General features: G+C 48.3%; 1 protein-coding gene across 2 annotated transcripts in view; it reads right to left on the bottom strand.

Moving 5' to 3' along the window:
* The window catches only part of IMPDH2 (inosine monophosphate dehydrogenase 2), a 64,455-nt gene that overhangs the window by 27,561 nt on the left and 22,335 nt on the right, over positions 1-14,559 (bottom strand). The window contains exons 7-10 of one of the 2 annotated variants that reach the window (XM_075321482.1): positions 14,193-14,392; positions 13,176-13,266; positions 11,586-11,681; positions 8,016-8,087 (exon numbers count right to left, since the gene is read on the bottom strand). In XM_075321482.1, coding sequence (XP_075177597.1) covers positions 8,016-8,087; positions 11,586-11,681; positions 13,176-13,266; positions 14,193-14,392 — 459 coding nt within the window. The remainder of the gene's footprint in view (positions 1-8,015; positions 8,088-11,585; positions 11,682-13,175; positions 13,267-14,192; positions 14,393-14,559) is intronic. The other variant, XM_075321483.1, reaches the window with a different exon arrangement.

The following is a 14,559-nucleotide window of genomic DNA, read 5'->3' as shown; positions in this document are numbered from 1 at the left end:
AGGTTAAGGATGCCACCTGCGGCACAGATGTACGTGTAACCGTGTCAATCTGTGTAAGACAAGCTGAAATAGCTTGGAGTGCCCCAAGGGAGAGAATGCCGGAGCCAACAGCAGTTCCATCTCCCACTGCAACTATGGATCTAGCTACAAGCCTGGAGATTGGAGGATGCCGCTTGAGACACTGGGTCCAGTCCCTGACCAAGTCAGGGGACAGGGATAACGTGTATCCTAAGCCGTTTGGAGAAGCGCATATCTGGATAAGCGTGGTGTTCCTGGACTGCCTCTCTGAAGGCAGAGTGGTCCAGAAAAATACGTGAAGCTGACTCCTCCACTGGAGGAGCTGTGAGAAATAACCCACATTCTATAGATGGACAATATAAGATTATTTACTATGGCGTCACGATCAGGTGTATCCAGATTGAGAGCGGTCTCAGGATCAGAATCCTGAGCCGCTACTTCCGCCTCATTACACAGCGAGTCCTTCTGCTAGGACCCTGATGAAACCGAGGCCGCTCATAGTGAGCCCGCTTAGGCTGTCTGGGACTGACGTCCGTGCAGAGCCGTGACTCTGGGATGCGTGTGACATTCCCGGAGCTGTTAGTTGTTCACACTGAGGGGGGCCATGGATCAATGATTCAACAGTGCCCATATTGTGAGAGACATGTCCGGACTGCTAGGCTTCTAGTATCATAGCCATAGTCTCAGAAAAACTGTCAGTAAATACTGCAGACACCGTCCTCATCCCCTGGCCATTAGTGCATACAATGGGAGTCTATGTAACCTGCCGGCCGTATAGCCGTACATGCTGTACCAGCTGTATAGAAAAACATGTGGTTCTGCACCTTTGTTTTACACAGAGAATATGCTGATAACTCCTCCGCATAATCCAGGAGGGTATATACAACGTGCGACCAAACAGTGCAATGTATATAGTAGAAGCATATCTATAAGTGCACTCTGCACTAGTGGGGTTAGCACCACAGGTGCTGCTTAACGCCTGTTGCAGCGATTGTGTGACTATCAGAATGCCAGGGTCTTCCACACTTGTCTCTGTTCGTACAGAAACTGACACTAATGGCTGCCGGCGTCCTTGTAGAGAAGGAAGCCGTGGGCGTGCCTGAGAAAGTGCGGGAATCCGGATTCACAGTGCACACAGTGAGAGGGGTGGAGTATGCAAAACATACTCCAGCTCTCAGCGCTGCTGTGCTATGCAGCGTCACGCCCCTACCCTGACTGTCAGGGCTGTGGGCGGTAACGAAGGGAGACTAGGCCCAGAAGCCGGGGACTCGAGTTAACAGCGCGGCCGCCGTAAAAGCGCGGGCCGCGCTGAAGTCCCCGGCGCACCACAAGTGCCAGCCGCGCCGCAGTCCCAGCGGCCGGCGCGACCGATTCCTAGAAGTGGCCAGCGTCCCGCCCCTCTCCTGACTGGCAGGTCTGGGGGCGGGAACGAACGGAAGCAGGCCGCAAAAGCCGGGGACTCTAGTTATCAGCGCGGCCGCCGTAAAAGCGCGGGCCGCGCTGAAGTCCCCGGCGCACCACAAGTGCCAGCCGCGCCGCAGTCCCAGCGGCCGGCGCGACCGATGCCTAGAAGTGGCCAGCGTCCCGCCCCTCTCCTGACTGGCAGGTCTGGGGGCGGGAACGAACGGAAGCAGGCCGCAAAAGCCGGGGACTCTAGTTATCAGCGCGGCCGCCGTAAAAGCGCGGGCCGCGCTGAAGTCCCCGGCGCACCACAAGTGCCAGCCGCGCCGCAGTCCCAGCGGCCGGCGCGACCGATGCCTAGAAGTGGCCAGCGTCCCGCCCCTCTCCTGACTGGCAGGTCTGGGGGCGGGAACGAACGGAAGCAGGCCGCAAAAGCCGGGGACTCTAGTTATCAGCGCGGCCGCCGTAAAAGCGCAGGCCGCGCTGAAGTCCCCGGCGCACTACAAGTGCCAGCCGCGCCGCAGTCCCAGCGGCCGGCGCGACCAATTCCCATAAGTGAGCCTGCTTCAGCGAAGCTGAATGAGGCCATGGCACAGGCGCCGCAGCGCTGATGTCCCCCGGCGCACTACAACACCCAGCATGCTGCGGTGTGAGCGCCAAATGCACGGGGACACAGAGTACCTTGAGGAAGCAGGGCCATGTCCCTGATGTACTCCGCTCCATCCAGCATCTTCTCCAGGGGCTGTAGATGGAGCACGGTCTCAGTGCCTGGAGACCGGTAAATCCCACTTCACCCAGAGCCCTGTAAAAAGGGATGGGGAAGGAATCAGCATGTGGGCTCCTGCCGCCGTACCCGCAATGGGTACCTCAACCTTACAAACACCTCCGACATACAGTGGGGTGAGAAGGGAGCATGCTGGGGACACTATATGTGTCCTCTTTTCTTCCATCCGACATAGTCAGCAGCTGCTGCTGACCAAAAAGTGGAGCTATGCGTGGATGTGTTGCCTCCTTCGCACAAAGCACAAAACTGGTGAGCCAGTGATCCCACTGGGGGTGTATAGCCAGAAGGGGAGGGGCCTTACACTTTTAAGTGTAATACTTTGTGTGGCCTCCAGAGGCAATAGCTATACACCCAATTGTCTGGGTCTCCCAATTAGGAGCGAAAAAGAAAAAACAAAAACCGCAGTGTGCGCACAGCATTTTTTTTTAATTATACCCATAGGTGTTGCTGGGGATTGACTGCAGAAATATTAGACACATTTTCTGCAGCAAATCTGCACATAGCCTAAGGGTATGTGCGCACGTTGCTTTTTACCTGCTTTTTACCTGCTTTTTTGCTGCTTTTTCTTCTGCGCTGTTTAATGCCAAAATGGATGTGTTCTTCTATTCAAGCAAAGTCTATGGGAATTTGGGTTTCTTGTTCACACTATGTTGTTCAAAATGCTGCCTTTTTGTGGCAGAACTTTGGTCAAAAACTCAGCTTTTCAAAGAAGCAACATGTCAATTGTTTTTGCCATTTGGGTTTTGCACTGCAAAGCTGAGTTTTTGACCAAAGTTCTGCCACAAAAAGGCAGCATTTTGAACAACATAGTGTGAACAAGAAACCCAAATTCCCATAGACTTTGCTTGAATAGAAGAACACATCCATTTTGGCATTAAACAGCGCAGAAGAAAAAGCAGCAAAAAAGCAGGTAAAAAGCAGGTAAAAAGCAACGTGCGCACATACCCTTAAGCCTCTTGGCCACATCCCGGGTGCACATGCCCCTTAGTTAGCAAGTCTGTTCACACTTCTTATAACTACCTGTGTTGCAGAAGGTGAACAATGAAGTTGCGATATCCCCCTACCAGGCTGTATTTAGTCCATACTGTCAGTTTGGGCTAATCGTCTATTACAGAGGTATTCTCAAAGAGATAGCATAAATCGCTAGAATTTGCCACCGCTATGGTCAATGGGAGTTATATATGGGAGATAAAAAGGATTTACACCACGCTGGTCCAGCATGGTATCCTGAGACAGTACTCAAATACGACAACCATCGGTCCCACGCTCTGTCATTGCATGCTGCAACACCATGTGGGCCAAGGAAGAGTCCACGACATTGGCATTCGAGTGCCACGAAGGACTGGCCACTACAAGCGTCACAGCCTGGTGTATGCCTATAAGACAAGTTAACCAGCCCGTACTTGTGGGGAGTGAAGTCAACCATAATTAGACTATGATGTTTGAATCCAGCCTTATTCTCACGAACAATGGTGCCCCTTATGTTCACCCCCCAGCAATCAAAGTGGTACAAGATGGGAATACAGCCACTTGTGTTTTTAATAAGTGGGATTGTTGGCATCCTTGCGGGGTTGTAATCCAGGACAAAACGTGTGGCCACCGCTGCATTAGAATGAAGAGACATGAAGACATGCAGGATTAGTAACCCGGGTGCAGAAACACCGATTGGGGAGAAAAATAAATAAATACATAAATAAATGTCAATATTCCGGGATTTTCGTGCTCCTGTAAATGCAAACCCTCATAACACAAGGCAGTGATACATGTTCTATTAGGCAGCTGGTTTAGGGATGGTCTCATTTTGTAAAAGTCCATGAGGTCTTAAGGGCATCGCTGGAATATTCCCCCGTCCCATCGCACTGACCGCAGCTGCTGTGTGGGTATTATGTGTCACATCTAAGAAGTCCGGTGTCCTAGTACCAAGAAATTAAAAGGGTGCAAACAACTTCCCAAAAAGCAGGGTTCAGAGTTGTGGTAAATGGAATAGATTTCTCCATACACGGAAACTTCCTCCTGATTTTATCAAAGAAGGGAGGAATATAAACACCGCAGAGAAGGGTCTGAATTAAAGAAAGCAATGGATTGATCACTGCCAAGCCTCACTGCCCCAATTAACATGTATGGATAGCGCAGTACCCAGTATAAATGTAAAAGTTAAATTTAATTTATTTGCAAAATGACTTATTAATCCTGAGTTACATCCTGTATTATATTCCTGAGCTGCACTCACTGTTCTGCTGGTGCAGTCACTGTGTACATACATTACTTATCCTGTACTGATCCTGAGTTACATCCTGTATTATATTCCAGAGCTGCACTCACTATTCTGCTGGTGCAGTCACTGTGTACATACATTACTTATCCTGTACTGATCCTGAGTTACATCCTGTATTATACTCCAGAGCTGCACTCACTATTCTGCTTGTGGAGTCACTGTGTACATACAGTGTGTGTGTGTGTGGTATTTATTCAGCCACCAATTGTGCAAGTTCTCCCATTATAAAGATGAGGTCGGCCTGTAATTGACATCATAGATGACCACAACTAAGAGACAAAATGAGAAAAAATCCAGAAAATCACAGAGTCTGATTTTCCCAAATTCTTTTTTGCAAATTATGATGGAAAATAAGTATTTGGTCAATAACAAAAGTTCATCTCAATATTTTGTTATATATCTTTTGTTGGCAAGGATAGAGGTCAGACATTTTTTGTAAGTCTTCACAAGGTTGACACACTGTTGGTGGTATGTTGGCCCATTCCTGCATGCAGACCTCCTCTAGAGCAGTGATGTTTATGACCTGTTGATGGGCAACACAGACTTTCAACTTGCTCCAAAGGTTTTCTATGGGATTGAGATCTGGAGACTGGCTAGGCCACTCCAGGACCTTCATATGCTTCTTATGAAGCCATTCCTTCATTGCCCTGGCGGTGTGCTTAAGAATCATTATCATTCTGAAATACCCAGCCACGTTTCATCTTCAATGGCCTTGCTGATGGAAGGAGGTTTGCACTCAAAATCTCACAATACATGGCCCCATTCATTCTTTCATGTATACAGATCAGTCATCCTGGTCCCTTTACAGAGAAACAGCCCCAAAGCATGATGTTCCCACCCTCATGCTTCACAGTAGGTATGGTGTTCTTTGGATGCAACACCGTATTCTGTCTCCTCCAAACACGACGAGTTGTGTTTCTACCAAACAGTTCTACTTTGGTTTCATCAGACCATATGACATTCTCCCAATACTCTTCTGGATAATCCAAATGCTCTCTAGCAATCTTCAGATGGGCCTGGACATGTACTGGCTTAAGCAGGGGCACACGTCTGGCACTGCAGGATCTGAGTCACTGGTGGCGTAGAGTGTTACTGATGGTAGCCTTTGTTACGGTGGTCCCCGCTCTATGCAGGTCAATCACTAGGTCCCCCCGTGTGGTTCTGGGATTTCTGATCACCATTCTTGTGATCATTTTTACCCCAAGGATTGAGATCTTGCATGGAGCCACAGATCGAGGAAGATCATCAATGATCTTGTATGTCTTCCATTTTCTTATTATTGCTTCCACAGTTGATTTCATCACACCAAGCTGCTTGCCTATTGCAGATTCAGTCTTCTCAGTCTTGAGCAGGGCTGCAATTTTATTTCTGGTGTCCTTTAACAGCTCTTTGGTCTTCACCATAGTGGAGCTTGGAGTGTGACTGTTTGAGATTGTGGACTGCTGTCTTTTATACTGATAACAAGTTCAAACAGGGGCCATTACTACAGGTAATGAGTGGAGGACAGAGGAGCCTCTTAAAAGAAGTTACAGGTCTGTGAGAGCCAGAAATCTTGCATGCTTTTAAGTGACTAAATACTTATTTTCCACCATAATTAGCAAAAAAAAAAAAATCTTGCCAAATCAGAGGTGATTGTCTGGATTTGTTTTCTCATTTTGTCTCTCATAGTTGTGGTCACCTATGATGTCAATTACAGGCCTCTCATCTTTTTAAGTGGGAGAACTTGCACAATTTGTGGCTGACTAAATACTTTTTTCCCCACTGTACATTACTTATCGTATGTTACATCCTGTATTATGCTCCAGAGCTGCACTCATTATTCTGCTGGTGCAGTCACTGTGTACATACATTACATTACTTATACTGTACTGATCCTGAGTTACATCCTGTATTAGACCGCATGCACACGTTGGCTATTTGGTGAGGTTTTTTTTTACCTTCATATTTGTAAGCTAAAATCAGGAGTGAAAATGTATAATACAAACACTTGCACAGTTTCTGCATCCCCCCTGTATTATACTCACTATTCTGCTTGTACAGTCACTGTGTAAACTGACCCAGACTTACATCCTGTATTATTCTCCAGAGCTGCACTCACTATTCTGCTGGTGCAGTCACTGTGTACACTGACCCAGACTTACATCCTGTATTATTCTACAGAGCTGCACTCACTATTCTGCTGGTGCAGTCACTGTGTACACTGACCCAGACTTACATCCTGTATTATTCTCCAGAGCTGCACTCACTATTCTGCTGGTGCAGTCACTGTGTACACTGACCCAGACTTACATCCTGTATTATTCTCCAGAGCTGCACTCACTATTCTGCTGGAGCAGTCACTGTGTACACTGACCCAGACTTACATCCTGTATTATTCTCCAGAGCTGCACTCACTATTCTGCTGGAGCAGTCACTGTGTACACTGACCCAGACTTACATCCTGTATTATTCTCCAGAGCTGCACTCACTATTCTGCTGGAGCAGTCACTGTGTACACTGACCCAGACTTACATCCTGTATTATTCTACAGAGCTGCACTCACTATTCTGCTGGTGCAATCACTGTGTACACTGACCCAGACTTACATCCTGTATTATTCTACAGAGCTGCACTCACTATTCTGCTGATGCAGTCACTGTGTACATACATTGTACAATTGCCACTTACCAGAATGAGATATATATATGTATATATGTCTCTTTCAGTTTAGTTCTTCGTAAACAATTTCTAGAATTGTGAGTGCCGCTCTGCAGTGTAATACTGTTATGCATTTCCAAAGTTACTCATCTGTTTACACAAATAGCTTAAAAGGTATGTTCACCTTGAAACCAAGTACTTGAGCATTGTGAGTTGTGAGAAATTGGCTACTAGGGACAGGCATTGTAACCTAGTTGACAAGTCATCCTAAAAAGGTCCTTTGTCAGTACAGAATGACTGTTCAACCCAAGTACAGGCGCTCGGAGCATCATGGCGACGCCAATCGTTTAAATTCACCTTCCTACCTGTTGGTTTTCCTTTTATCTCCCCCATTCTCTATCTCCATGAAGCCAGAGCTGTCAATCAAAGAGAAGAAGAGGGTGAGGATTGATTTCCCTCTATCAGACGGAAAGGTGCATATAAATCATTAGCTGCTCCATGATGCACCGAGCGCCTGTACTTGGTTTGCACAATCATCCTGTGCTGACACCGTCCCTTTAAGGAAACAAGTTCTTTCACTTTGGGGCATAATGACAGAAGAGCAGCTTGGAAGTGGTCACACCATTAATATTGAGAATCCCTTCATGGCAGAGATCAGTAAGCAACATAAAATATTTATGGAAACAGAATTTATTTATTTTTTCGTCTTCAGATATTGAGGTATAAAAATCACCAATAAAGTTTTCGGAACCCTGCTTTACAAAAAAATAAATAAAGCCGCCCACCCTCAAAACATTCATCTAATCCCTCCAAAGCCACAAAACCCCAAGTGCATCTACAACTACTAATCAGTCAAGCAGGGCGCTCCTCGGGGCTCAGGCCAGACGAGCTGTGACTTACTATAGGAGCCTGTCACACTAGAGGGGCATTTGGGGCTGTGAGACTTTATGTCTGGAGGAATCGATGGAGCAGCTAAACAGAGAAGATAAATAAAGTGAATTCATTCAGCAGCAGAGGCCCAACATAATTTATTACACGAGTCCATTCACCAATCGATCCTTTATATATTTTTCTGTATTATGCTCTTATTGAGTTTCCAAGATGTAAACAATATACAGTCCCTCCCACCCCACCTGCCCCTCGAGTCACAGGGAAGCATTACAGCCAAGGCTGAAAGCAGAGATGGGCTGGTGTGATGTCACTGCCTCACTTACATAGTTCCTCCTTCACTGTGACATCACTATTCCTCCCCAGATATTGATAAGGAGGAGGGATGTTTGGGGAGGGCTAGTGACGTCCTACTTTGACATCACTAGCCCTCACCATATATAAATGCACTTCCTCACTGTGGTATCATTAGCCTCCCCAGATACAACTTCTGCCTCCCTGACATCACTGGCCCTCTCCATATAAGCCCACCTCCTCCCGGACATCACTAGCCCTCTCCATATAAGCCCACCTCCTCCCTGACATCACTAGCCCTGACCATATAAGCCCACCTCCTCCCTGACATCACTAGCCCTCCCCATATAAGCCCACCTCCTCCCTGACATCACTAGCCCTCCCCATATAATCCCACCTCCTCCCGGACATCACTAGCCCTCTCCATATAAGCCCACCTCCTCCCTGACATCACTAGCCCTGACCATATAAGCCCACCTCCTCCCTGACATCACTAGCCCTCCCCATATAAGCCCACCTCCTCCCTGACATCACTAGCCCTCCCCATATAATCCCACCTCCTCCCTGACATCACTAGCCCTCCCCATATAAGCCCACCTCCTCCCTGACATCACTAGCCCTCTCCATATAAGCCCATCTCCTCCCTGACATCACTAGCCCTCCCCATATAAGCCCACCTCCTCCCGGACATCACTAGCCCTCCCCATATAAGCCCACCTCCTCCCTGACATCACTAGCCCTCCCCATATAAGCCCACCTCCTCCCTGACATCACTAGCCCTCCCCATATAAGCCCACCTCCTCCCAGACATCACTAGCCCTCCCCATATAATCCCACCTCCTCCCTGACATCACTAGCCCTCCCCATATAAGCCCACCTCCTCCCTGACATCACTAGCCCTCTCCATATAAGCCCATCTCCTCCCTGACATCACTAGCCCTCCCCATATAAGCCCACCTCCTCCCGGACATCACTAGCCCTCCCCATATAAGCCCACCTCCTCCCGGACATCACTAGCCCTCCCCATATAATCCCACCTCCTCCATGACATCACTAGCCCTCCCCATATAATCCCACCTCCTCCCTGACATCACAAGCCCTCCCCATATAAGCCCACCTCCTCCCGGACATCACTAGCCCTCCCCATATAATCCCACCTCCTCCCTGACATCACTAGCCCTCCCCATATAAGCCCACCTCCTCCCTGACATCACTAGCCCTCTCCATATAAGCCCATCTCCTCCCTGACATCACTAGCCCTCCCCATATAAGCCCACCTCCTCCCGGACATCACTAGCCCTCCCCATATAATCCCACCTTCTCCCTGACATCACAAGCCCTCCCCATATAAGCCCACCTCCTCCCGGACATCACTAGCCCTCCCCATATAAGCCCACCACCTCCCTGACATCACTAGCCCTCCCCATATAGTCCCACCTCCTCCCTGACATCACAAGCCCTCCCCATATAAGCCCACCTCCTCCCGGACATCACTAGCTGTCCCCATATAAGCCCACCACCTCCCTGACATCACTAGCCCTTTCCATATAATCCCACCTCCTCCCAGACATCACTAGCCGTCCCCATATAAGCCCACCTCCTCACAGACATCACTAGCCCTCTCCATATAAGCCCACCTCCTCCCTGACATCACTAGCCCTCTCCATATAAGCCCACCTCCTCCCTGACATCACTAGCCCTCTCCATACAAGCCCACCTCCTCCCTGACCACTAGCCCTCTCCATATAAGCCCACCTCCTCCCTGACATCACTAGCCCTCCCCATATAAGCCCACCTCCTCCCTGACATCACTAGCCCTCCCCATAAAAGCCCACCTCCTCCCTGACATCACTAGCCATCCCCATAAAAGCCCACCTCCTCCCTGACATCACTAGCCCTCCCCATATAATCCCACCTCCTCCCTGACATCACAAGCCCTCCCCATATAAGCCCACCTCCTCCCGGACATCACTAGCCCTCCCCATATAATCCCACCTCCTCCCTGACATCACTAGCCCTGCCCATATAAGCCCACCTCCTCCCTGACATCACTAGCCCTCTCCATATAAGCCCATCTCCTCCCTGACATCACTAGCCCTCCCCATATAAGCCCACCTCCTCCCGGACATCACTAGCCCTCCCCATATAATCCCACCTCCTCCCTGACATCACAAGCCCTCCCCATATAAGCCCACCTCCTCCCGGACATCACTAGCCCTCCCCATATAATCCCACCTCCTCCCTGACATCACAAGCCCTCCCCATATAAGCCCACCTCCTCCCGGACATCACTAGCTGTCCCCATATAAGCCCACCACCTCCCTGACATCACTAGCCCTCCCCATATAGTCCCACCTCCTCCCTGACATCACAAGCCCTCCCCATATAAGCCCACCTCCTCCCGGACATCACTAGCTGTCCCCATATAAGCCCACCACCTCCCTGACATCACTAGCCCTTTCCATATAATCCCACCTCCTCCCAGACATCACTAGCCGTCCCCATATAAGCCCACCTCCTCACAGACATCACTAGCCCTCTCCATATAAGCCCACCTCCTCCCTGACATCACTAGCCCTCTCCATATAAGCCCACCTCCTCCCTGACATCACTAGCCCTCTCCATACAAGCCCACCTCCTCCCTGACCACTAGCCCTCTCCATATAAGCCCACCTCCTCCCTGACATCACTAGCCCTCCCCATATAAGCCCACCTCCTCCCTGACATCACTAGCCCTCCCCATAAAAGCCCACCTCCTCCCTGACATCACTAGCCATCCCCATAAAAGCCCACCTCCTCCCTGACATCACTAGCCCTCCCCATACAAGCCCACCTCCTCCCTGACATCACTAGCCCTCCCCATACAAGCCCACCTCACTCGGCATCTATGCTCTACACTCTGTTGCATTTTATATGGCTACTTGTGAGATGGAGATGCTCTCATTTAGGTTTTTCCTGTGAAGCGCCTTTGCCACTTAATGTCCGTACATGCGAAGGGGTTGGGGGAACAAAATAAGAATAACACACCATTATTCATAATTTATTTTCTTAGGTGCAGTATGAAGCCACCTGAACATTTAGGGATCGTATAAGAGACTTTACATGAGTGCATCTAAACACGAGGGGTGGAACGGATCTGCACTTGTACTGTTACAACGCTACCTTTTTATTTCAAGCCCATCAGACCCCTCTCCCCTCAGGGCATAAAACAAGTGCACTAATAGTGGGATTTAAGTTACCAGAGACACCCATTTTAGTGATATAAAAAAAAAAAAAAAAAAAGTTTACCTTCCTGTGTAATGCAAATCGATCCACTTCCCATCCCCACCCTCAATGCATCAGCACCAGCATCAATCAAGTTCTTGGCCTGTGCGGCGGTGACCACTGGAAAAAGAAAAAGAGGGCACCGTACAATTATATACATTCCATTAGGCCCTGAACATTGCTACCGTACTGGACAGTCATTCCATGTTCTGCCACAAGGGGGCAGAGATCTATGGCACAATACTGGTTGGCGTTTCAGTTACTGCAGTGATGGCTTTTTGTTTTCTTCCTGGCATGTGACTTAAAAGGCAAATATTAGGAAAGTGGGTTATAAAGATAGCTCTGAGCTGGCACTATGGGGCACACACTTGTCACTGACTGTCAAACTACCTTAGAGCCAAATTCCGTGTGTCGGGTTACTGGACGTGTCACTGACTATTTATATAAGATGCAGACACATCCCTGTGACCCAGGAAAGTCCAACGTCCACGTTTATTTAGAGTGGAAAGGGGGTAGTGAATTTCTCAAGGGGCACTTCCAAAGTTTAATATATCACATGGGAGGATTTAGCAGAGACGCAGCAACTCTGTTGCACTGGATATGGGCACCGATTTCTCTACCAGTGCTCATGTGCCTATTTTACAGCACAATTTATTGGTTGCCTTGTGGGCAAATACCGCCTGGCATATTCAAAGTACTGGTTGGAACCCAACAAGTGAGGGAACTATACAGCAAGAACCAGGAATAGGCGCAAAACAAGCAGCAAGAACCAGGAATAGGCGCAAAACAAGCAGCAAGAACCAGGAATAGGCGCAAAACAAGCAGCAAGAACCAGGAATAGGCGCAAAACAAGCAGCAAGAACCAGGAATAGGCGCAAAACAAGCAGCAAGAACCAGGAATAGGCGCAAAACAAGCAGCAAGAACCAGGAATAGGCGCAAAACAAGCAGCAAGAACCAGGAATAGGCGCAAAACAAGCAGCAAGAACCAGGAATAGGCGCAAAACAAGCAGCAAGAACCAGGAATAGGCGCAAAACAAGCAGCAAGAACCAGGAATAGGCGCAAAACAAGCAGCAAGAACCAGGAATAGGCGCAAAACAAGCAGCAAGAACCAGGAATAGGCGCAAAAAAAAGCAGCAAGAACCAGGAATAGGCGCAAAAAAGCAGCAAGAACCAGGAATAGGCGCAAAAAAAGCCTCAAGAACCAGGAATAGGCGCAAGAAAAGCAGCAAGAACCAGGAATAGGCGCAAAAAAGCAGCAAGAACCAGGAATAGGCGCAAAAAAAGCAGCAAGAACCAGGAATATGCGCAAAAAAGCAGCAAGAACCAGGAATAGGCGCAAAACAAGCAGCAAGAACCAGGAATAGGCGCAAAAAAAGCAGCAAGAACCAGGAATAGGCGCAAAACAAGCAGCAAGAACCAGGAATAGGCGCAAAAACAGCATACAGATATACAAATACTGATGGCTCTGCTATATAGTATAAAGCTGGGGCACTCATTTATTGGGCATCTCGGATCATTTTAAAGGTTACCTGTTCCTTTACATTTATCAGATGACACTTCACATATCTACATAGAGGAAAAGTAAAAAATTAATAAATAAAAATAAAGTTACCATTTCCAGCGATCACCTGGATTTCTGGAAACTTTTCTTTTATGTATTTGATCATATTGATCTGGAATATGGAATTTCCCTGAGAGGAATCCTAGAATTCAGAAGGAAAATTCTATTAGTAAACACAAAGAACCAAACAAACATATTTTGTATTTCTGTATGTAAATATATCTTTTTTCTAATGGAGACTCTCAGGCAGACCCCTCCAGCCTTTATTTACATATAACCAGCATGTGACCGGACGGGTATCACATGACTGGCATAATGGCTCAACCCACGCGACTGCTGTAGTCACATGATCGATATTATAAATAAAAATGGGGAGGTACAAAGTAGCATCAGCCGCCAATGTCTATGTCGCAAGGTTTAAAGGGAACCTGTCATCTACTCACCTGCGGGGCGGTCCGATTCCTTCCGGTCCAATGGACGTCAATGCTCTCGGGTCCGGCGCCTCCTCTATCCTTGCTTCGTATGGAGGACACATCCTATGTCATCCCCACAGTGCCCTCCATTGTGCTCTTGCGCTCTTTTCTCTGCCCTGCTGAAAGATGCGCAGAATGCGCAGGCGCGTGGAAAGGTCAAACACCGCTCGCACATTGCAGTACTTTGCTCTTTCCTCAGCAGGGCACAGCGAAGTGCACTTGTGAAGGAGCGCAGTGTGTGAATGACGTAGGAGGAGTTATTCACATGAAGCAAGGAGGACGGCGATTGCACAAGATGGAAAAGGCGCCGGACTCGGGAGCAGCGACACCCATCAGACTGGACCGTATCGGACCGCCCCGCAGAGGAGAAGGTGACGGGTTCCCTTTAATTAGAGAGACCCCAGCAATGGCTAGGACACAGTGTCAGCTACAAACGCGCTATTCTACTCTGTATCCTCATAGGTTTGGTTTTAACATTTTGCCCCACATCTTCTACTCAACCACTGACTAAGTGACCAATGCGGCCTCCAAAATGGCAAGCAGGAGACATAAAAAAAAAAAAAACAAAAACACCACGCACAACAAACTAACGCACCAGGACCACAGCATCTACTCCGGATTGCACAAGAAGATCCAGCCGATATTTATCATCCTCGTGGGTCCCTATGGCAGCGCCACAGAGCAGCTGTTTTTTGGAATCCTTGGAAGCTAGCGGGTAATCCCTATTCTTTTTCAAGTCTGTCCGTGCGATGATGGCCACCAGCTCGTCATCCTGATTAACAATCGGCAGTTTGCCTGAAATGAAGCATCAATGACTTTACAGGAGACTCATACATAAAAGGATTCAAAAAACATGGCTGGTTATCACTGGTAGATGCAGGTTCAGTGCAGAAAATACCCACACAATCTAGAAATGGTTTATGTAACAAAACAGTCAGGATTTTCCTGAAAATTTAACCCCT

Source organism: Anomaloglossus baeobatrachus, chromosome 8, assembly GCF_048569485.1.
Source record: "Anomaloglossus baeobatrachus isolate aAnoBae1 chromosome 8, aAnoBae1.hap1, whole genome shotgun sequence".
Taxonomy (NCBI): Eukaryota; Metazoa; Chordata; class Amphibia; order Anura; family Aromobatidae; genus Anomaloglossus; species Anomaloglossus baeobatrachus.
The sequence above is the reverse complement of the archived record's forward strand: the minus strand, read 5'-3'. Positions and strand labels throughout refer to the sequence as shown.